The 24939-nt window shown below is 41.9% G+C and overlaps 1 protein-coding gene across 1 annotated transcript in view; it reads left to right on the plus strand.

Moving 5' to 3' along the window:
- LOC146864080 (UDP-glycosyltransferase 3A1-like) overlaps positions 1–24939 on the plus strand; it is a 680300-nt gene that overhangs the window by 414798 nt on the left and 240563 nt on the right. Inside the window, exon 4 of the mRNA XM_085640710.1 lies at positions 879–1413. Coding sequence (XP_085496836.1) covers positions 879–1413 — 535 coding nt within the window. The remainder of the gene's footprint in view (positions 1–878; positions 1414–24939) is intronic.

Raw genomic sequence — 24939 nt, forward strand, 5'->3', positions numbered from 1 at the left:
AGGGCTTGCATACACCTTTTACAGTTTAGTACGCAGCCCTTTGAGCACATGGTGTTCCTGAGTAAGGTTACTTATTAAATAGGGTTTACATGCTTATAGTGGAACAGGAATGTTGGTCCTTTGCTGCACAGATGAGCTCTAAGATCACCCGAAGTGGGGAAAACGTTGGCATACAGGCAAACCTGGCTAAATACACTTTGGGATACTCTACTGAATGAAATACCTTGCGTATAGTTTTTGCAGTATTTGTGGTAGTGCATGTTACATAGTTTTTAGATAAAAGCGTTTGTTGTCCCTTTGCAAGTATAAAAGTGCTTTGAATTATTTCAAAACTTCTCGATGTATATTGATACCTATGAAGCAATCCTTTTGAAAGCTGTTCCTACTTTAATCTCTCATCATTTCATTGTGCCACCAGAATTAAACAACAACATTATCTACACTGTACTTTGAACTTCTAAGTATTTGTTGGAGGTAGTAATGCATTACATTTACCCAGCCTCCCAACTGCTCCTCTGCATCTTCCCTAAGCCACTTACTGTCTCTGGACTCCCTGACCACCCATCGAGCCCGATAATACATATTCCTTGAATGCCCTGTAAGGAACTTTGCGCACTGCATTGGGGCCTAAATCCAGATTACTCGTAACGGGTCACACCGGTATGTTTGCAGGCTGGTCGTTATGTGAATCCCTTCGCACAGTAAAGCTTTCTAGTGAACCTAAATAAAATTAAAAAGTGTGTTTCATTGCTTCTATCGAAAAGTGTATAGTGTATTTGCATGCCAGCTTAACGCTTATAAGAAGATTGAGTATCTTGAGCCAAAGTGAGTATCTAGAGAATGCATGTTATATATTTCTTAATTTGTATTCCCCCTAGATCTGATCTGAGGGATTATCTGGGGCTTATGGAGCAATATGCAAGCGAGTGCAACATCCTGCTCAACCAATCCAAAATCGTCAACTCCCTCCAGACTGAGAAATATGACATTGCAGTAGTTGACAGCTTTAACCCTTGCTGTTTCCTGTTTGTGGAAAAACTAGGTTTACCTTTTGTTACTTTCTTTCCTTCAATATTTGCGGATGCCCAAAAAATGGGCATCCCAAGTCCCCCATCCTATGTTCCTGTTTACCAGTCGCGTTTGACAGATCGCATGGATTTCTGGGAGCGTATCAAGAACGTCTTCATGTATGTTACCTCAAAAATAGTTGATCATCAAGTAAACAGAAAGTTTGACAAAGCAATAGAAGACCATTTCCCTGAAGGAGCTAGACCAGTTCTTTCTGAGCTCTACCAAAAACCAGAACTCTGGATCTATAACACTGATTTTTCCATTGAATTTGCACGCCCTCTTCTTCCAAACACCATTTATATTGGAGGGATACTGGCAAGGCCTGCAAAACCAGTTTCTCAGGTGAGTGCACTTGCATATTTCTTTTACTGTGTACTTTTCCTTATAAAATTAAGCAGATACACCAAAACCTATTAGTCAACAATTGCATTGTCTGATTACAGATAGTATGCATTATGATGCCATTCTATTTCTTTCTCATTTTATATATGGTCATTCCAATGAGGGTAACTGTTTGAAAAACAATTAATGACTCTTTTTTCTTGAACCATTATAGTTTTATTAATAGCCAATTGCTCAGAGGCCTGCAGTACAAACAATATATCCTTATTTCTTTATTTATCACATTTTCATAGCGCATTTTCAAAATTCATTTATGGGTGTCTGTAACACTGTGAAGACCACATTTTTGGTGATATTATTAAGACAGATAGTCTTTTCATTTGCTCCCAAATTTAAAGGGATCCTCAGGTGAAAACAGATAGGTTCTCACTACACAAAACAGCCTCACTAACAACCTTCAGGCATAAATATAAATGTAGTATAATGACCTACATGTAAGTACTGTAGTACTGATTTATAGGCAGATTCACCTTCGTTTGTACAAACAAATGCAAACACAACATTTAGAATACAGTGTGGTAACCACTCCCATTCAGAGGCACCATGGTGCTTGATCTCACAGGATAGTTCCATGAGGTTGACAGAAAAAGAAGTATTACAGCGGAGATGAAGAGGTGGCATGGGAAATCGGTAGCTCAAACTGCTGTGGTAGACCTGAGCTGTTGTTGCACCCCTTTCAGTTTAAACACTGCAGTGGCACAGAGGTGAAGAGCTTTGCATAGTGAGAATGATGAAAGTCAGGAAATCAGGTGTGACGAAAGTCAGCCCATCTACTTTGCACAACAGGATTGCCATTCATCCAGAGTCTAGTGAGCCAGGATGAACTAACACCTTGTGATCAGAGACTAAAAGATAACAGAGTGGCTGACATGTTTTAGCTGTTCTGGTGGTTGTTTTTACTAAATATTTGAGTCCTGGAGTTTCTGAAACACTCATGGATGCCAGATGCTGTGAAAGTTGATTTTCTGTCAATAAAGAGAATTACGAACTGAGCTTATACTAACATTAGATTGTGTTTACATTGTCTTCCATCTTGCCTCAACATCACAATATACCACATGATGACTATTGCTGTTTTCGGTTTTAAATAAAGTATCACTAGTGTCCACATGACTAAGCAGCGAGTGTTCTCTGAGAGATATTTTCACTCTACTAATCCATGGACATTTTCAACCTCCCAAGGCTCTTGCTAAAGCAATGTATCTGCTCAACTGTTCAGCTAAAGCTGTGAGAATGACTGAATCTCAATGTATTACTATCATAAGAGGATCCTCAAATGTAGTCTGTAGTATAAAGTTTTTTCTAGCTTGTTCCCTATTAGTGCTTCACCTGAGAACCATGTATTCCCACAGAATGTATGAAAGGCTTTGTCTAAATGTGGATATCTGTAACTGAGAGAACCCAAGTCCCCACCTTTAGAAGTCGAATATTTGCTGAGTTTCACTTAGAACTGTACCGAGTTCTTTGTACTTATGATATCTATGCTTTGCTGCTAAACTCGCTGATGGCATGTTATTTATATAAGGCTTTGAAATGATAATCCTTGTCTGTCATTCTTAAGAAAATGTTTCAGCATATTCATATGAATTTACCTAATTAGAAATAGTGGCGGGTCCCTACGGGGAGCGCCAAATTCTGTATCGGAACTACAGCGCTCCCAGTACTAGCCGTTGGTGCACCTCCATGAGTACAAATTTGATTCAAATTTGTGTGCCAACAAATCTAGTAGCAGAGGATAGTTCCGAATGGTGCTGACTCTTAAACTGATAAATTAATTGGCTGCAGAACTGGACCCTTTACCTTTATGATCTAGATGGTTTACCCCAAGGGATAAATTGATCCAGTCCCAATCCGATCCTGGTTCCAGAGAGATGAGGTGGCTGAAGAAAAACAACAACATGAGAATCAATAGGGATTGCGTGTGAAATGAGGAAATTAAGTAAGTGCGGAGAAGTGCATGGTGGAAGTTGTAGTCGGCGTAGGGTGGCGAATGAAAAAGATGACAATTGAGAACAAACATTATGTGGATCTGATTGTCAGATTTGTTGTAACAATAATTGTGCGGTTCTGATGATATTCTTAAACTTTTGAAGAGAGGTACCTCAAGTTGAATATTGAACTGGTGAAATTGCCTGCTAGGAGAGGTGTACTGTCAGGACCTGTCAGTCCCACCAAAGTAGAAACTTAAATTTTTCTTGTATGAATGTACTAACAGAACTCGATGACAGTTTGCTCCTAGTGCATGGGAAATGGACTTGCTGAGCAGTGACTTTTGCAGGTCAAGGTTTCACTATTGCACGGAACAAGGTAGTTTTCCTATTGTTATAGAAACTTTTGTGTATTTGGATCAGGCAAACAATGATAAGATTGAAAAGTAACTTAGAAGCAGTATGAAGTGTTGTGTTATCAAGGTGCAGTGCAGGGATTGGCTGCCAGACAGGAAGCTGCACTGTGATAGGGTGACTGTAAGATCATTCAGCAATGGTTCCTAGAGTATCCAGACGTTTATTTGTACACACAGACACCTCCAGCTTCTCTCTCTAGATCCACCTCTCACTTTTAGATATATATGCACATAAAAAATTATAATATATAGCATTAACACAATAATAGGTATAGATTTAACTTTAAAGAACAAAGTGTCTATAATTGTACTGAAGAAAATATCTGCCAGACTTATATCTCTGATGGTGGTTATTCAAACTCACCCTCCATTATACATCCATGTGAGCATTTACTTATACTCTCTTGACTCCACTCAGATCCATCCTGCAAAACTACAACACTCTTTTTTGCTTCCCTCACTTTAACTGGGTTGGAAAACGTACTTTCCCCCTTTCTAGCAATACCAATTTTCCTTACCACCACCCAGTCTCCTCACTTTATATACTATTCCTTTACATGTTTTTTAACTTCATAGTAACTCTTGGCTTTGATTTGTGTCTCAACCACACTTCTCCTTACAGCATCTCTACCCAGTCACACACATTCCCTGTTCTTTCATAATCCCAGAATCTCTTTGATTCCCAGCTCCCTGCCCTTTAGGTAAATGAAAGGTGAAACGCTAGTCACTGATTGAGGAGTGACCCTGTACGCCCAAATTAACTTATTCAGCTCCTTCCTCCAAGGAAAACCATTCCCTGAGGACCACTGAATATTCTCCATAATCAAGCAATTGATCCTTTCGACCAAGCCACCACACTTTCGTGTTTAATCCCTGTTTAGCTCAAGAACTCCTTCATACAATTGTATGCAAACAGCACCCTGTTATCAGATACTAAAATTCTGGGTATTTCCTCATCCATGAACACCCTCTCAAGGAATCCAATTACACTTTCAGTGTTTATGGACCCTGTAGTTTCAATGACAAACCATTTGGTGTGGTAATCAATGATAGCAATTATGTATCTATTTCTCTCACCTAACCTGGCTATATGTCCCACGAAGTCGATAGCCACCTTCTCCCACGGTCTATTGGGTAGTTACATTCAGTTAAAGGGAGCTTGTCTGAGAATTCTGGACTTGTCACTATTGGCACAAGCATAACACTCTTTAACTGCATCCTCAATGGCACTATCCATCCTGGGGCACCAAAAAGACTGGCGGGCCCGTCTTTTCATCATGGTCTGCCCCAGGTGCCCCTCATGTGCAATATGAATTACTTTTCTTCTGAGATTTTTGGGTGGAAAATCTAGTTCCTCCTTATCAGTTTTTTCATCACTCACACTCAATTCATCCCTCACGTGGTAATAAATCTTAAACTGGGCGTTGAACGTCCCTTCAGATTTCTAAACTTCAGTCACACATGTTTGTAATTCCTGTAGAGTAACATCATCATTCATTGCCATTTCCCATTCTTCTCTATTGATGGTTGACTCCTCACTCCCTTCCATTAGTAGACCCCGATTCATCATCCTTATTTTCCGTGTGCAGACTTTTCATAGACAATCTAGATAGGCAGTCAGCCATCACATTTTTAAACCCTTGACGTACCATGAAATTGTAATCTAAGACAGTTAACATTCACCTAGATATTCTCGGGCTCACGTTCCTCCAAGCCTCTTACCCCCCTTGAAAAGGTGAGTCAATGGCATGTGATCTGTCTTCACTTTAAACAGTAATCCCCACATAAAGTATCTAAAATGTTTGATTCCCCAACAGCATATTAGGGCCTCTCATTCAATGACCTAATAATTGAAGTTGGCCTTCTAGAGGCATCTAGAAACAAACTTCTATCAACCATCTTTCACTTGCATTAGGATGTCACCAATTCCAACATTACTGCCATCAATCATTATGTACGTTCTGGCAGCAGCATCGAAATGACCCAAGATTGGTGCACATAATATACCGTCTTTTACACTACTAAATGCTTTGTCACATTCTTCATCCTACTTGATGGCAGTGCCTTTTTTCATTATCACCTTCAAAGGTTCCATAATCTCCATCAAATTTGGCACAAACTTGGAGCAATATTCTGCCAGGCCTACAAAAGATTTTAGCTGATCTTTAGTCACTGGTTTGGCAACTTCTTTCACTACCCTGACATTGTTCTTCTTCGGTTTAATGCCATTTCCAGATATGTCATGCCCTAGGTACATAACATTGGTTCTCCTCAATTGACATTTTTCTTTCTTTATAGTCAACCCACATTCCTTTAGTCGCAGTAACACTTCTTCCATCAAATGATCATGCTCCTCCTCATTTTTCCCACGATCAAGATGTCGTCCAGGAACATGGGATTTGTCTAAGGCTTCCCAGAACCCGGTGCATGAGCCTTTGAAATACCGCTGAGGCCGACGCAAGCCCAAAAGGCATCCTGCGGTACCGGTATACTCCCTGCAGTGTCAAAAAGGATGTAAGATGTTTAGAGTCCTTATGAAGGTCTATATTGTGGTGCTCTGCAAGGAAGTAGAACGAATACATAAAGAAAGACGAGAAGCAGACAGAATTGAATCAGAGGGAGAGGAGGAGCAAGAACCAGAACAATTAGATACGATAGCTTACGTAGGTAGAGGAAGACCCCATAATAATACTAGAGGCTTTAATGGTCCGATACATCCGATACGTCCAGAATGTAACAGAAATTTTCAAGCCCCTATGTTAAATATAAGGTCTCCTGAACACCTATTTCAAGCTGCTGATAAATTACTCCGAGACCGAAGGGGGTACCATATGCTCGATTCCATGGATGAACAAGAATTGGCCAGGTCAGCAGTACAATGGGCTGACTGTCCCGACAAATACAGTGAAGATGCACTAGCACACACGTTTCTGAATCTTACCCCATACGAACAGCGTTTAGCTAGTATATACATGATTCAACACCTCCTTATATTATATAAAAGCCAACACTCCGATCCTGGACCCCTACCTGACCTATTGACAGAATTACTCACGAATAAATGGAGAGGTTCAGGTACTGATCTAATTAAAGAAATTCTAGAATTTCGAAACCGGTATATAGTTTTCGTATGCCCAGAACATGTTCCAGTTCCCACTATGGGAAGAAAAATGTATCACATAGATAGACAGAATCCCTTACGCGAAGTACACCCAATAAGAGGTGAAGACAATAATTTTACACACGTGTTTGTGTACACGCCCATAACTAAAATTGAATTATTAGAAATGAAGAAAGTAGTACCCAGCCATGACAAGGATCCAGCAGGTTTCCACCGTGAGATAAAGGACATGTTACTCATGGGAGAGTATACCTACCCCGACATTATGAAAATATTAAAAGTATTAATGCCTGCCGGTATTTACGAGAAACTCAAAGAAAAGGAATGGGAGGTGGGAGACCAAAAGATAGATTGGACAGCATTAGAAAACGAAGAAAAGGCTCGAGCTGCAGGATCAGGGCTTGGGGAAAAGACTACAGCACTACCAGGATTACTAGTGCAGGTACTGCCACGTTTATTAACTACGAAAAAGGAGGACTGGGGTGCAATCTCAGCCTGTAAACAAAAGCAAGATGAAGACACTAGTGATTTCTATTCCCGATTTGAAAAATGTTTTGGTATAAATAGTGGCATAAAAGCAAGTAGTGAGTCATATCCACATCTGTTTGTGACAAAATTAGTTGAAAATTCCCTACCACAAGTTAAGAATAGAGTATTGAAATTTGAGAGTACCTGGCAAGGTAATACCCCGTCACAGATGTTACAGATGTTACAATATCACCACAATAGAATTAGAGAAGAACAAGAACATGAACAAAGACGTATGAAAGACACGAAAATGAAAATGCTTGTGGCTCAGTCAGTTCCAGCTGATGGTCATAAAAAGGGTGATTCCGCAGGTCCGACGAAAGGGACATGCAACTATTGTAAACAACAAGGTCATTATATACACGATTGTCCAGTTCTGAAACATAATATCGCCACGGGTAGAACCCAGGAAAGACCACGTCCACCTAGACAGGATCAGAATAAACAACAAATCCCTCAGCACGCACAATCTAGGCCAGCTCCGCAACAGACAGCTCCACAACAGACTGTAGCACCACCACAAGCGCAGCCTATTGCTGCCACACAAGCAACAACACAACAGATGTACCAGTATGCACAAACTGACTATCCCGATTATCAGCGCTACACATGAAATAGCCTAGAGAGGGAAGTTGGCTTACCCCTTATCGAGGTTCCTGTAGATCAAGAGGGACCTTATGTACATAGTGAACTATTAGGGGAAGACAGAAAGTTTTTACTTGATACAGGGGCAAGCAGAACAACTATACGACGCAGTGAAGTTCCAGGGGCACCCCTCTCAGGCTCACAGAATATTTCCCTTAGATTCTCAGGAAAGTAACGCAACCTCTTCCACTTACGGTTGGTCCATTAACACGTACTACAGATTTATTGCTTACTAAATCATGTCCAGAAAACTTGTTAGGTATAAAAACATTGAAAGCTCTAGGAGCTATAATATGTTGTTCTCCGGAAGGAGTACGATTATTTTTACGTGACTTCAAAGGTCACTACGTGTCTAGAGACATGGATCACCGGCTGCAGAATTTACCTACACATTTACGGGCACAAGGCCCGACTGATGTTGGTTGCATGAACATTACACCATATCGAGTCACACTAAAAACAGGAGTAGTACTACCACGAATGCGACAATACAAGTTACCACCAGATGCTGTTGTGGCTTTACTGCAAATCATTGACGAGCTCATTGCACAAGGAGTGGTTGTAGAAACCGACTCCAATGTATGTAATTCCCCGATAATTCCGATTCTTAAGAGAACGGATCCAAAAGCATCACCAGTATATCGATTGGTTATTGATCTGCGCGAATTAAATAAATGTATTGTACCACAATACCCTGTGGTCCCAGGTATCTCTTCATTACTAACAGCTATTGACTCAGAAGCAACGTTCTTCACTGTAATTGATCTCAAGAATGCTTTCTTTAGCGTCCCAATAGATCCGGAAAGTCAATATTTGTTCGGATTCAGTTTAAATGGACGAAGTTTTAAATTCACACGCGCTCCTCAAGGATTCACAGAAAGCCCCAGCATCTATAGCCAAGCACTGAAACGAGAACTTGACAGTATCCACATGCCAGTTAACACTGCCTTGCTTCAATATGTCGATGATCTGCTGATCACCGCCCGAAGCGAACCTGAATGTGAAAAAGCGTCACTGACGGTTTTAAGATTTCTGGCCGACAAGGGGCACAAGGTGTCCCCTTCTAAGCTGCAATTCTGTGTCCAGCAAGTTGTTTACCTTGGGCACTCGCTGTCCAAGGAGGGAAGACAGCTTACACCCGACCGCATCCAGTTAATCGCTAACATGCCACCACCCAAGACACAAAAGGAGGTGCGGGCTTTTATAGGTCTCACTTCATACTGCAGGCAGTGGATCCCTCAATATGCATTTCTAGCAAAACCACTCACCCAGTTGACAACACAGGAGGCAGCCACATCGACTGTCCTCCCTTGGACTCAAGAACATATACATGCCTTTGAAAGCTTAAAGAAAGCTTTATGTCAAGCACCTGTTTTAGCAACACCATGTTACAGTAAACAGTTTACACTCTTTGTTACAGAACGCGAAGGTACTGCCTTGTCAGTACTCACTCAGGAACAAGCAGGATCACACAAACCATGTGCTTATTTCTCTAGTACATTAGATCCAGTAGCTCAGGCTCTTCCTGCGTGCCTGAAATCAGTGGCAGCAACAGCTTTAGCAATCAGACAAAGCGATGCCATAGTGTTAGGAAATCAATTGACAGTACAAGTACCACACGCAGTAGAGGTTCTCTTGAACCGCACACAAACACAACACTTGACTATAGCAAGACTCACCGGTTATGAATTAACATTGTTTCAGCCACATATAGAAATCAGACGTTGTAATACGTTAAATCCTGCCACACTTTTGCCCGTAAATGGAACAGATCCATTAGCACATGATTGTATTGAAGTCATTACTATCACGACGAAACCCAGACAAGACTTGACAGACATCCCTTTATCAGATCCAGACCTGACATTGTATGTAGATGGTTCATGTATGAGAACAAGTACAGGAGAGTTAGTGGCCGCTTACGCAGTCACAACAGACACTGGAGTCATTGAAACAAATTGTATTAACACTTTGTCAGCTCAAGCAGCAGAGCTCATCGCTCTGACACAAGCCTGTATTCAAGCCAAAAATAAGAAAGTCAACATATACACAGATTCACGTTATGCATTCGGAGTCGTCCATGACTTCGGCGTACTGTGGCGAGAGAGAGGTTATTTAACTTCTCACGGTGCCCACATCCAACACGGACCCCTCATTCAAGCCCTATTAGACGCGATTCATCTACCTACTGCAATATCGATTATGAAATGCAAAGCTCATACAAAAGTTACCGATATCATTTCTCAGGGTAATGACCTAGCTGACAGAACAGCTAAACAGACTGCTCAGAACCAGACTCATACAACTGACACGACAAAGACAATAGTTTCGACACCAACACATTGCATGACAGTTAAGGATCCCACCCTTGATGTAATTGACATACAGACACATGCTACACCAGAAGAAATAAAGAAATGGACTGAATTAGGAGGGATCCAAACGGATCAAGGATGGATGACGAAGGGAAAATCTATATGGTTTCTTCCCGATTCCATGGTTCAAGTCATCATTAACACAATACATAGTCCAGCACACCTAGGAGAAAAAGCTATGCTAGACAGCATTCAACACATTTGGTTCAACAAACACTTGCGAGCAGCAGCCAAACAGAAAGTACGTACCTGTATGATATGTTGTCAGTTTAATCCAGGTAAAAGCATCCCCGTAGAGCAGGGTGGATTTCAACCTCCCGATCATGCTTTTGAAGTCCTCCAGATGGATTATATCCAGATGGAACGATGTCGAGGTTTCAAATATGTTCTCGTAGTTGTCTGTGCTCTTTCCCGTTGGACAGAAGCCTACCCGGTTTCAGATTACACTGCCCCGACTACTGCCAAACAGCTAGTTCGAGAATTCTTCCCACGATTCGGTTTACCACGTGTTGTATACTCAGATAACGGCCAGCCATTCTCATCCGAACTAATGAAACACGTTTCACTTCTGTTAGGTTACCAATGGAAATTCCACTGTGTTCGACATCCCGAGGCAGCAGGTCTTGTGGAACGTCATAATCAAACTCTGAAAATTAGATTGTCCAAAATATGTAGAGAAAAAGGTGTCGATTGGATAGTAGCCTTACCAGTTGCACTCTTTTACATGAGAATGGTAGCACATTCTCGAACAGGGCTATCCCCGTACGAGGTGATCTTCGGTAGACCACCAAATATGTGGGGGACGCCTATACCTCGTAAAATCACTGATGTTGACTGTAATATGCTGACAGATTACCTGGCTTCCTTGATGTCTGCACTACAATCTTGTCGTTCACAGGTAGCTGCAGCTTTTCCCGATAACACTGAGGTGAAGCCCCATGACGTGGTTCCAGGTGATCTGGTCCTTGTGAGGAACTTCGACCGGAAGACCCAGTTGGAGCCCAGGTGGAAATCGCCCAAACTCGTCTTGCTGACAACAAGGACAGCCGTGAAGGTTGAAGGACGTAAAGGGTGGTTGCACTCGAGTCATATCAAGAAATGTTATGGACTACCGTCCGATGTGAACACTCAGCCCTGCATTCCCTCACAGACAGACTCAAAGCTCCCCTTGGTTGAACCGACAAAAAATGAACTCTATAAACTGAAATTAAGGTCTAGCAAGTCAGACAATTTGATTGTTTAAGTCCTCTCCAAGGTGAATCGGTTGAATTTGTCTCTGACATGTATCCTCTAGACCGAAATAGAGAGAGAAATAGACAGATAAAGCTTAAAAAACATGCGTACTGTAAATCGCTTCGTAGTCACTGCACAGTTACATTATTAATTTTGTTTTTTCTAAGTTTTTTGATCATCATTTCTAGTGTATTGTTACATATGTATTACCCTATTTCTAAGCATGCTTACAATGTTACCGCAGAACATTCTTTTAGCGAATTACCTCCGCATGAGTTGTCTTATAGATTTGCGCTGCGCAACAACACTTTCATTAGTATGTTACATCATTCCCATCAGACCAGCAATGCTACCAATTGTTGGATATGTGGCCGACTCCCTCCCTATCAGAACTATAAGGGAGTTTTGCCCCTCTTTCCGTATCCGTTCACACACAATGGCTCCTGTGGAGCATGGTTTAGTTTTATTAATTCCCTAGATTCAAATCCCGTAGTTTATCAAGACAACTGGGTATGGGGAAACCTGAACCTAGTTTTGCTTAAAGTCTGCTACCCTAACAAGGAGGGACTTCCCAAAAGAACAGGAACTGATCTAGAAAATAAAGTATATGGATTAGGTAATTTTACACTTAACCTCCTGATTCTGAATGTTGAATCCGAAGCTACGCCAATCTTATCCGCTATGTCAGTATTCCCAGTAAAAGGGGAATTATGTGTAAGAAAGAATGGTTCCATACACATGGGCCATAGTAAATGTACCACTGTAATAAGATTCAGTGATCAAGGCAAGTCTACATTTAGAGCTTCCCGTCATTCCTACTTCATATGTGGCCAGACCGCATATATACGTCTACCTCTAGATTGGGATGGTACCTGTTACATAGCATTCCTTCTGCCACCTGTTTTCCTAGCCCCTCCTGACTATCACAGAAATACCCATTTAGTACACAATAGACAGCAGAGAGATCTCCCGATTGTCGATTACACTGAAACGGCATGGGAGCAATACACAGATTTCAATAAAGGTTTCTTTCCCTATATAGATACAGTCACTAATAGTAAGCTGATACGTAGATTAACTAGAACCCTTGAAGCAGTAGTGAACGAGACTACTTCCGCCTTAGGCAATTTAACAGAAGAGCAGTCTGCTATGCGGATTGTTGTGCTTCAAAATCGTCTTGTCCTTGACGTCATCCTGGCCGATAGGGGCGGAGCTTGTAGGGTCATCGGATCAAGTTGCTGTGTTTTCATACCAGAAAACTCGCCGTCAGTATATAAAGCCATAACTCGCCTTCATAAGATTATAAGCCAGATACACCAGAGTCCAGGCACCTGGACTTGGTCCGGTTGGTTCTGGAACGTGTTGTCAGCCTGGGGATGGAGGATCCTATCCTTCCTAGGTATTGGCTTTCTCATACTATTCAGTTGCTGCTTATGTCTACAATGTGGGCCAGCGATTTGTGGTCTGTGTGCCACATCGTGTATCCCGCATCCAAGTTTTCGTTCAAGATCCCGGAAGAAGAAAGAAGAACAAATGATGCTATATGAACAGATCGATGGATTGATGAAGATCGATATCTCCTGAGGGTCCGTAGGGGACAAGGAGGGAATGAGGAAATATGAATTTTGTGATCAGTTATGTCCCCTATCGTAGACCCCAACGGCTCCATGTACATGCCACAAGTACATGTATGTTCCCTCCAGTTCCAGTTATGAAGACGCAAATACATGTGCGTCCACCGTCAACATGTCCTCTTTCAGATCCGCCATGAATGAGTCGGATATTCCGTTCCTAAGTATGAAAGGCCACCGACTTTATGTGGTTCACTTTCCACATTTTACAGATTCAGGCGAGTAGGCCCTGAATTCTGTCATCAAGCCTTTTTCTGCCTTCTGCCTCTGAAAGCTCCAGTCCGAGCCCGCATCTGTACCCATGAACTTTGTCCTACTCCCTGCGTGGCTAACGGTGCCTGATCCGGCCGTTGCCTGCCAAAAACTGTATTTCACCTTCAAGATTATCTGCTCCGCTCCTCATCCGATGCATTCCTGTCTAGTAGTTTAGGTAAACATTCTTCCAGCTACGGTGCAAAGGGCCAGGCCTCACTGTCCTCATGCAAGTAATTCATAGCCCCTGTTACCATGGAAGATTCCTGCCCCCTCGCATCTCATGTAGACACTTAGACGCTTGTACACGCACTAACAGTCAGTATAGAATAGATTCCGTCCGAGAGACCTTTCCTTTTGGATAATACAGTTCTTTAAACATAAGATATTAGATATGATTTGGGATTAGGTTGACATGACCCCTCAGACTTCTGTCTCCACATGTAGAGCTAAATGTCAAGTCCCCTTCACCCTCTAGTTGCACGTCAATCACACGTCATGCGGCTGCGCGCGCATCTCTGCCGAGTATTTTCTGCTGACATTGCAGGATTCTCTTATGGATCCACCCACTTGTGACATCATGTTTAATGACGTATTTAGTTACGCCTATGTTTACGCCTTTTTTCATTACGTATGTGTATCACTATCTGTATTATCAGCTGTTACGCCTCCTGCATCTGTCTTAATGTAATACTTTTCATATAAATATCATTACTTGTCAATAATGTATTGCCTTCCCTTCCTGAACCTCCGTGGTGATGGAATTTGAAGCCTACGGTTCGAACTGTAATTCCTTTGTAGAGGAATAAAGCCTTTCAGAACCTCTAATACCACGGATTCTGCCTCTTATTTTTACTGAGCTATTCTTACTAGACTTTACCGCATAAAAAATAGTACCGGTAATGAAATATTTACCACAGGGTACTAGGAGCTAGCGGCCTCCATTAATAGTATTGACCACAAGAAGCTGCTCCTAGAGTGATATGACCTTATTACAGTTGTGAATTTGTTGTGAGTGTGGACATCTCACAAAAAGTGACGGACTGGCCTCACACACCACCTGGTGTCATGCTTCATCATCGGCCAGTCCTCGCCCTCCAAAACCTTCGTTTGATGGAGGGCGGGCATACACCTGGAGACAGGGATGCACTTCTAAGCTAAAGAGTGGGGGCCCATGGGGTAGAACGTGAAGTTAAAAATCATTATAGTTACCAAGATATTTTTAATGTGATCAGTAACTATATGATGTTAAAAACAGAGTAGCGGCAGGTGGGGTATTTAGGTGTCCCCTAGCCGTCTAGTGTAAGGTCGACATGTTTCTGCCTTTTTGGCCCGAGCGGGTCCAGGGCATTCATCAGGACCTAAAGTTACAAAAAGAGGGCTCCGTTCTTACCAACTGGTAGCAAGAGAATACCACTGCGCGGGTGTGGCGTGGGCCACACTCCACTACCTAGATGGCTTCCAACTGTCAAGCCTATTGGAAAGATCAAACAAACAAATATATACAACTGTAGAAGGAAGGTCAAAAGTGAAAACATAAATAACATTAATGTCAAGATATACACATGCGTAAATACCTTAAGGTGAGTGACTAATCACGTGACATGTGCCACTCTACGTGAGTACACAAACATGTTGAGAGTCAAAAAGTGCTCTCATGAGGCTTACCCTAGTTAGACAAACTACTTGCCACATGGGGGGAAGGGAGGAGACACTTCTGTCCAGTCTAAAGGGAGAGAAGAAGAATAATGTAGTAGTCAACGAACTGAATGTATCAAGAACGTGGACCCTTGCAAGCCTGCAATCGGGATGAAACCACAATCATTCCACAATTACACCCACGAAGGGGTTTAAAACAACACGCAGCCACCATTCATACTCTTACTGTCTGACGCAGAGTGTCCCGTATTCAGCCTAAGGTGTTGCTCCTCGTCCGCCCGAACATGGGAGTGAGGCCGCAAAGGCGGGTTTAAATAGCGTGCTTAATGACAGCATTGAAATCAGCCTGGGGTGATTACGGCTGTGAGGCAGTTCCTGGTGCGGTGCATCCGGAGTCCGGAGCTATCGTGACGGCGATGCATGCAGTACAGTGCCTGGTTGTGCAATGGCCGAAGGAGCGGGCCAATCCGAGCGTCCAGGCTGAGTCCCGTGCCCAAATAAGGAAAGCGAGTCAGAGAACCCGCCCAAGGGAGGAGGTCACGTGTAGGCGTGCGCGTCCTGGGTTGTCAGGGGAACGCGGGGGTGGATGCTAGAGACACGAACTCGGCGTCCAAGATGTATCCTGGGCACAAAAAAGGGGAACCGCCCAAGGTGGAAGTCACGTGTGGGCATGTGCGTCTTAGGTTGTTAAGGGAACGTGACGGTGAATAGTAACAGCACGTGCTATCGTGCCCCGGAGGGTATTGTGAAAGATTAGAGTCACGTGTTGGCGTGCGCGTCCCGGGTTGTCAGGGGTACGTGAAGGGGGATATTAAAACCGCATGCTACTGAGACCCTGAAGGAGGGTATGGAAGTGGGCAAGGGCTTGCATACACCTTTTACAGTTTAGTACGCAGCCCTTTGAGCACATGGTGTTCCTGAGTAAGGTTACTTATTAAATAGGGTTTACATGCTTATAGTGGAACAGGAATGTTGGTCCTTTGCTGCACAGATGAGCTCTAAGATCACCCGAAGTGGGGAAAACGTTGGCATACAGGCAAACCTGGCTAAATACACTTTGGGATACTCTACTGAATGAAATACCTTGCGTATAGTTTTTGCAGTATTTGTGGTAGTGCATGTTACATAGTTTTTAGATAAAAGCGTTTGTTGTCCCTTTGCAAGTATAAAAGTGCTTTGAATTATTTCAAAACTTCTCGATGTATATTGATACCTATGAAGCAATCCTTTTGAAAGCTGTTCCTACTTTAATCTCTCATCATTTCATTGTGCCACCAGAATTAAACAACAACATTATCTACACTGTACTTTGAACTTCTAAGTATTTGTTGGAGGTAGTAATGCATTACATTTACCCAGCCTCCCAACTGCTCCTCTGCATCTTCCCTAAGCCACTTACTGTCTCTGGACTCCCTGACCACCCATCGAGCCCGATAATACATATTCCTTGAATGCCCTGTAAGGAACTTTGCGCACTGCATTGGGGCCTAAATCCAGATTACTCGTAACGGGTCACACCGGTATGTTTGCAGGCTGGTCGTTATGTGAATCCCTTCGCACAGTAAAGCTTTCTAGTGAACCTAAATAAAATTAAAAAGTGTGTTTCATTGCTTCTATCGAAAAGTGTATAGTGTATTTGCATGCCAGCTTAACGCTTATAAGAAGATTGAGTATCTTGAGCCAAAGTGAGTATCTAGAGAATGCATGTTATATATTTCTTAATTTGTATTCCCCCTAGATCTGATCTGAGGGATTATCTGGGGCTTATGGAGCAATATGCAAGCGAGTGCAACATCCTGCTCAACCAATCCAAAATCGTCAACTCCCTCCAGACTGAGAAATATGACATTGCAGTAGTTGACAGCTTTAACCCTTGCTGTTTCCTGTTTGTGGAAAAACTAGGTTTACCTTTTGTTACTTTCTTTCCTTCAATATTTGCGGATGCCCAAAAAATGGGCATCCCAAGTCCCCCATCCTATGTTCCTGTTTACCAGTCGCGTTTGACAGATCGCATGGATTTCTGGGAGCGTATCAAGAACGTCTTCATGTATGTTACCTCAAAAATAGTTGATCATCAAGTAAACAGAAAGTTTGACAAAGCAATAGAAGACCATTTCCCTGAAGGAGCTAGACCAGTTCTTTCTGAGCTCTACCAAAAACCAGAACTCTGGATCTATAACACTGATTTTTCCATTGAATTTGCACGCCCTCTTCTTCCAAACACCATTTATATTGGAGGGATACTGGCAAGGCCTGCAAAACCAGTTTCTCAGGTGAGTGCACTTGCATATTTCTTTTACTGTGTACTTTTCCTTATAAAATTAAGCAGATACACCAAAACCTATTAGTCAACAATTGCATTGTCTGATTACAGATAGTATGCATTATGATGCCATTCTATTTCTTTCTCATTTTATATATGGTCATTCCAATGAGGGTAACTGTTTGAAAAACAATTAATGACTCTTTTTTCTTGAACCATTATAGTTTTATTAATAGCCAATTGCTCAGAGGCCTGCAGTACAAACAATATATCCTTATTTCTTTATTTATCACATTTTCATAGCGCATTTTCAAAATTCATTTATGGGTGTCTGTAACACTGTGAAGACCACATTTTTGGTGATATTATTAAGACAGATAGTCTTTTCATTTGCTCCCAAATTTAAAGGGATCCTCAGGTGAAAACAGATAGGTTCTCACTACACAAAACAGCCTCACTAACAACCTTCAGGCATAAATATAAATGTAGTATAATGACCTACATGTAAGTACTGTAGTACTGATTTATAGGCAGATTCACCTTCGTTTGTACAAACAAATGCAAACACAACATTTAGAATACAGTGTGGTAACCACTCCCATTCAGAGGCACCATGGTGCTTGATCTCACAGGATAGTTCCATGAGGTTGACAGAAAAAGAAGTATTACAGCGGAGATGAAGAGGTGGCATGGGAAATCGGTAGCTCAAACTGCTGTGGTAGACCTGAGCTGTTGTTGCACCCCTTTCAGTTTAAACACTGCAGTGGCACAGAGGTGAAGAGCTTTGCATAGTGAGAATGATGAAAGTCAGGAAATCAGGTGTGACGAAAGTCAGCCCATCTACTTTGCACAACAGGATTGCCATTCATCCAGAGTCTAGTGAGCCAGGATGAACTAACACCTTGTGATCAGAGACTAAAAGATAACAGAGTGGCTGACATGTTTTAGCTGTTCTGGTGGTTGTTTTTACTAAATATTTGAGTCCTGGAGTTTCTGAAACACTCATGGATGCCAGATGCTGTGAAAGTTGATTTTCTGTCAATAAAGAGAATTACGAACTGAGCTTATACTAACATTAGATTGTGTTTACATTGTCTTCCATCTTGCCTCAACATCACAATATACCACATGATGACTATTGCTGTTTTCGGTTTTAAATAAAGTATCACTAGTGTCCACATGACTAAGCAGCGAGTGTTCTCTGAGAGATATTTTCACTCTACTAATCCATGGACGTTTTCAACCTCCCAAGGCTCTTGCTAAAGCAATGTATCTGCTCAACTGTTCAGCTAAAGCTGTGAGAATGACTGAATCTCAATGTATTACTATCATAAGAGGATCCTCAAATGTAGTCTGTAGTATAAAGTTTTTTCTAGCTTGTTCCCTATTAGTGCTTCACCTGAGAACCATGTATTCCCACAGAATGTATGAAAGGCTTTGTCTAAATGTGGATATCTGTAACTGAGAGAACCCAAGTCCCCACCTTTAGAAGTCGAATATTTGCTGAGTTTCACTTAGAACTGTACCGAGTTCTTTGTACTTATGATATCTATGCTTTTCTGCTAAACTCGCTGATGGCATGTTATTTATATAAGGCTTTGAAATGATAATCCTTGTCTGTCATTCTTAAGAAAATGTTTCAGCATATTCATATGAATTTACCTAATTAGAAATAGTGGCGGGTCCCTACGGGGAGCGCCAAATTCTGTATCGGAACTACAGCGCTCCCAGTACTAGCCGTTGGTGCACCTCCATGAGTACAAATTTGATTCAAATTTGTGTGCCAACAAATCTAGTAGCAGAGGATAGTTCCGAATGGTGCTGACTCTTAAACTGATAAATTAATTGGCTGCAGAACTGGACCCTTTACCTTTATGATCTAGATGGTTTACCCCAAGGGATAAATTGATCCAGTCCCAATCCGATCCTGGTTCCAGAGAGATGAGGTGGCTGAAGAAAAACAACAACATGAGAATCAATAGGGATTGCGTGTGAAATGAGGAAATTAAGTAAGTGCGGAGAAGTGCATGGTGGAAGTTGTAGTCGGCGTAGGGTGGCGAATGAAAAAGATGACAATTGAGAACAAACATTATGTGGATCTGATTGTCAGATTTGTTGTAACAATAATTGTGCGGTTCTGATGATATTCTTAAACTTTTGAAGAGAGGTACCTCAAGTTGAATATTGAACTGGTGAAATTGCCTGCTAGGAGAGGTGTACTGTCAGGACCTGTCAGTCCCACCAAAGTAGAAACTTAAATTTTTCTTGTATGAATGTACTAACAGAACTCGATGACAGTTTGCTCCTAGTGCATGGGAAATGGACTTGCTGAGCAGTGACTTTTGCAGGTCAAGGTTTCACTATTGCACGGAACAAGGTAGTTTTCCTATTGTTATAGAAACTTTTGTGTATTTGGATCAGGCAAACAATGATAAGATTGAAAAGTAACTTAGAAGCAGTATGAAGTGTTGTGTTATCAAGGTGCAGTGCAGGGATTGGCTGCCAGACAGGAAGCTGCACTGTGATAGGGTGACTGTAAGATCATTCAGCAATGGTTCCTAGAGTATCCAGACGTTTATTTGTACACACAGACACCTCCAGCTTCTCTCTCTAGATCCACCTCTCACTTTTAGATATATATGCACATAAAAAATTATAATATATAGCATTAACACAATAATAGGTATAGATTTAACTTTAAAGAACAAAGTGTCTATAATTGTACTGAAGAAAATATCTGCCAGACTTATATCTCTGATGGTGGTTATTCAAACTCACCCTCCATTATACATCCATGTGAGCATTTACTTATACTCTCTTGACTCCACTCAGATCCATCCTGCAAAACTACAACACTCTTTTTTGCTTCCCTCACTTTAACTGGGTTGGAAAACGTACTTTCCCCCTTTCTAGCAATACCAATTTTCCTTACCACCACCCAGTCTCCTCACTTTATATACTATTCCTTTACATGTTTTTTAACTTCATAGTAACTCTTGGCTTTGATTTGTGTCTCAACCACACTTCTCCTTACAGCATCTCTACCCAGTCACACACATTCCCTGTTCTTTCATAATCCCAGAATCTCTTTGATTCCCAGCTCCCTGCCCTTTAGGTAAATGAAAGGTGAAACGCTAGTCACTGATTGAGGAGTGACCCTGTACGCCCAAATTAACTTATTCAGCTCCTTCCTCCAAGGAAAACCATTCCCTGAGGACCACTGAATATTCTCCATAATCAAGCAATTGATCCTTTCGACCAAGCCACCACACTTTCGTGTTTAATCCCTGTTTAGCTCAAGAACTCCTTCATACAATTGTATGCAAACAGCACCCTGTTATCAGATACTAAAATTCTGGGTATTTCCTCATCCATGAACACCCTCTCAAGGAATCCAATTACACTTTCAGTGTTTATGGACCCTGTAGTTTCAATGACAAACCATTTGGTGTGGTAATCAATGATAGCAATTATGTATCTATTTCTCTCACCTAACCTGGCTATATGTCCCACGAAGTCGATAGCCACCTTCTCCCACGGTCTATTGGGTAGTTACACTCAGTTAAAGGGAGCTTGTCTGAGAATTCTGGACTTGTCACTATTGGCACAAGCATAACACTCTTTAACTGCATCCTCAATGGCACTATCCATCCTGGGGCACCAAAAAGACTGGCGGACCCGTCTTTTCATCATGGTCTGCCCCAGGTGCCCCTCATGTGCAATATGAATTACTTTTCTTCTGAGATTTTTGGGTGGAAAATCTAGTTCCTCCTTATCAGTTTTTTCATCACTCACACTCAATTCATCCCTCACGTGGTAATAAATCTTAAACTGGGCGTTGAACGTCCCTTCAGATTTCTAAACTTCAGTCACACATGTTTGTAATTCCTGTAGAGTAACATCATCATTCATTGCCATTTCCCATTCTTCTCTATTGATGGTTGACTCCTCACTCCCTTCCATTAGTAGACCCCGATTCATCATCCTTATTTTCCGTGTGCAGACTTTTCATAGACAATCTAGATAGGCAGTCAGCCATCACATTTTTAAACCCTTGACGTACCATGAAATTGTAATCTAAGACAGTTAACATTCACCTAGATATTCTCGGGCTCACGTTCCTCCAAGCCTCTTACCCCCCTTGAAAAGGTGAGTCAATGGCATGTGATCTGTCTTCACTTTAAACAGTAATCCCCACATAAAGTATCTAAAATGTTTGATTCCCCAACAGCATATTAGGGCCTCTCATTCAATGACCTAATAATTGAATTTGGCCTTCTAGAGGCATCTAGAAACAAACTTCTATCAACCATCTTTCACTTGCATTAGGATGTCACCAATTCCAACATTACTGCCATCAATCATTATGTACGTTCTGGCAGCAGCATCGAAATGACCCAAGATTGGTGCACATAATATACCGTCTTTTACACTACTAAATGCTTTGTCACATTCTTCATCCTACTTGATGGCAGTGCCTTTTTTCATTATCACCTTCAAAGGTTCCATAATCTCCATCAAATTTGGCACAAACTTGGAGCAATATTCTGCCAGGCCTACAAAAGATTTTAGCTGATCTTTAGTCACTGGTTTGGCAACTTCTTTCACTACCCTGACATTGTTCTTCTTCGGTTTAATGCCATTTCCAGATATGTCATGCCCTAGGTACATAACATTGGTTCTCCTCAATTGACATTTTTCTTTCTTTATAGTCAACCCACATTCCTTTAGTCGCAGTAACACTTCTTCCATCAAATGATCATGCTCCTCCTCATTTTTCCCACGATCAAGATGTCGTCCAGGAACATGGGATTTGTCTAAGGCTTCCCAGAACCCGGTGCATGAGCCTTTGAAATACCGCTGAGGCCGACGCAAGCCCAAAAGGCATCCTGCGGTACCGGTATACTCCCTGCAGTGTCAAAAAGGATGTAAGATGTTTAGAGTCCTTATGAAGGTCTATATTGTGGTGCTCTGCAGACATATCTATTACACTGAAATCATTTCCTCTCCCCATCACTGTCAACATCTCTGAGATGTTGGGAGGGGCTACTTGTTCACCCGTATGTTTTTATTTAGATCTCGCAAGTCTCTGCATAGCCAAATTTTCCCTCCCTCCTAAGGCGCTTCTGCTATTGGTGCTAGCCATTCAGAGGATTCTATCAAATCTATTATCCCCTGTTCCAGCAACTTGTCCAGCTATTTCTGCAGTGGTTCTATCATTAGATGAGAAACATTTCTCACTCTATGCACTAACGGGACAGCATTTTTCTTTAGCACAATCTTATGTGAAAACCCCTTGAGCTTCCCTAGCTTATCTGTGAATACCTCTGGGTATCTCTTTATCCCTTTTTTGCTATAAACCTCCTGACATTTCGTGCCATTTCCACACAGTGCACCCTAGTCATTTTAACTGGCTTTTCAGCATTAGGATTGAGGATTATATTCAGGTCTCTTGATGGTGCCACCTCAACAGATCCGAACCTTGTTTGGTTATATGCATTCGGCCATGCACCAGTTCTCCTTCAAAATTTATCATCATCCAACTTATCCCCATGATGTCAATGGTCTTTCCTCCGTAGCCTACTGCCTTTATGTCGGATTCATTCAATTTATCATTTTCCTTCCAATGCTTGTGAAAGGTGTCTTGAGATAACAGAGTATATAGGCTCCTTGAATCTGCTAACATCCTCACTTCATGGTTTTCAATATACAAATTGCAATGAGGCTTCTCCAATTTTACATCCTTTCTCTATTTACTCCCCCAACCTGTGACACTATCTGCTTTCTCTCACATATGTCATCCACAACATGCACCAGTTTGTGTACATTTTCAAAGACATCATTAACTTCTCTAACCTTGGTTACACAATTCCTTGACCTAAAGACCTTGGCGAAAGGATCTTTTCTCTAACAATTGTGACGCAAGCATTTCTTGCTATACATTTTGTACATGACCCTATATGCCCTGGTGCCCCACAACAATATCATCTGATGGTTCTGGAATAACATTTTTGTGCTCTCATGAAAATGATTTTTCTCAAATAGTTTAGCCTTCTTTACCTCAAAATGTATTTATTGTTAAATATTTATATTTTATTTTTCATGAAATATATTACATGGACAAATATTGGGCCACAGAGATGCAGGAACTTCCCGTCAATGGCGAGTCTAAAACAAAGACAATGCACAACCCTCACCAACACTCTTCCTTCCCCCCAACATCCTACAAGGCCCAGCAGTAGCATAGTGATAAACGAGCACATCGGAAAGCAGACAATAATACTAACAGACGGATGCCCAATTTCTGTCATTCTGCCCCCTCTCAATCCAGTGTTTCTTCTTCCAGTACCACTTCCAAAGAATAATACGATATCCACTTGGCCCAGACTTTCTGGAAGTTGGGGGGGCAGCCCCTTATAGAGAATGTGACCTTCTCCACTACCATGTACATATCCCATGCAGTGGGCTGGTTGCAGGCGCTTTGAAGTGCGAAATCAGGTTCCGCCCCACTTTCTCCCAGCCATCCTAACAGGTGGGCCCCTGGAATTCGTAGTTCCCCGCAGGAATTTCTGGCATTCCATACAGCAGACTGGTTGCAGGCACTTTGAAGTGCGAAGTCAGGTTCTCCCATGCCTGCTCCCAGAAGTCCTCACAGGCCTCACTGGTGTGTCCCTGGGACTTGTATTCCCCCGCAGGCCTTTCTGGCATTCCACGCAGCAGGCTGGTTGCAGGTGCTTTGAAGTGCAAAGTCAGGTTCCGCCCAACTTCTCTCAGTAGTCCTCACATGCCTCACTGGTGTACCCCTGGCACTTGTAATCCCCCGCAGGCCTTTCTGGAACACTCTTTTGAGTGACTTTGCACTTGGATTTTTTGAATAGCCCAAAGTAAGTTTACTAGTAGTAAATCTGAACATGTAGACTACTCCATCTCCGCCAGTGACATAAACCTTAGATGAAACACACAAATGGTGATGGGAGGAATTTTTGCAATTTGTTTAACCACTGGCAATCGCTCTGAGTATCATCCCAACCCATCGTTCTTTTGCACGCCATGTCTCCTTAGTTTGGACCAGCAAGATGCAAATCAGTTGTCATCCAGCCCCTAGACATATCAATGTGGACTCCAGCCTCTGATTCTTGCTTTGTACGCTCTACATTTCCAATTTACTGGTAACTCCTTTCACACTTTTTAAAACATAAAGAAAATGATTAAGTCATCATAATTAAGTTTTATGTATTGCCTTGTCGAAACCTTTGCACATCTCAGTTTTTTTCTTTCAATTATTACTTTAAATAGGTTTTACATATGTAGGATTTTAGCAGCAGTTTAAGAGCATATGCATATCAGTCCTCGAAAAATCAAAAAAAATGTTATCAGACCTGCAAGTCAAGTGACTTGAATAGTCTACTCGACCT

Source organism: Triturus cristatus, chromosome 2_1, assembly GCF_964204655.1.
Source record: "Triturus cristatus chromosome 2_1, aTriCri1.1, whole genome shotgun sequence".
In the NCBI taxonomy this organism is placed as follows: Eukaryota; Metazoa; Chordata; class Amphibia; order Caudata; family Salamandridae; genus Triturus; species Triturus cristatus.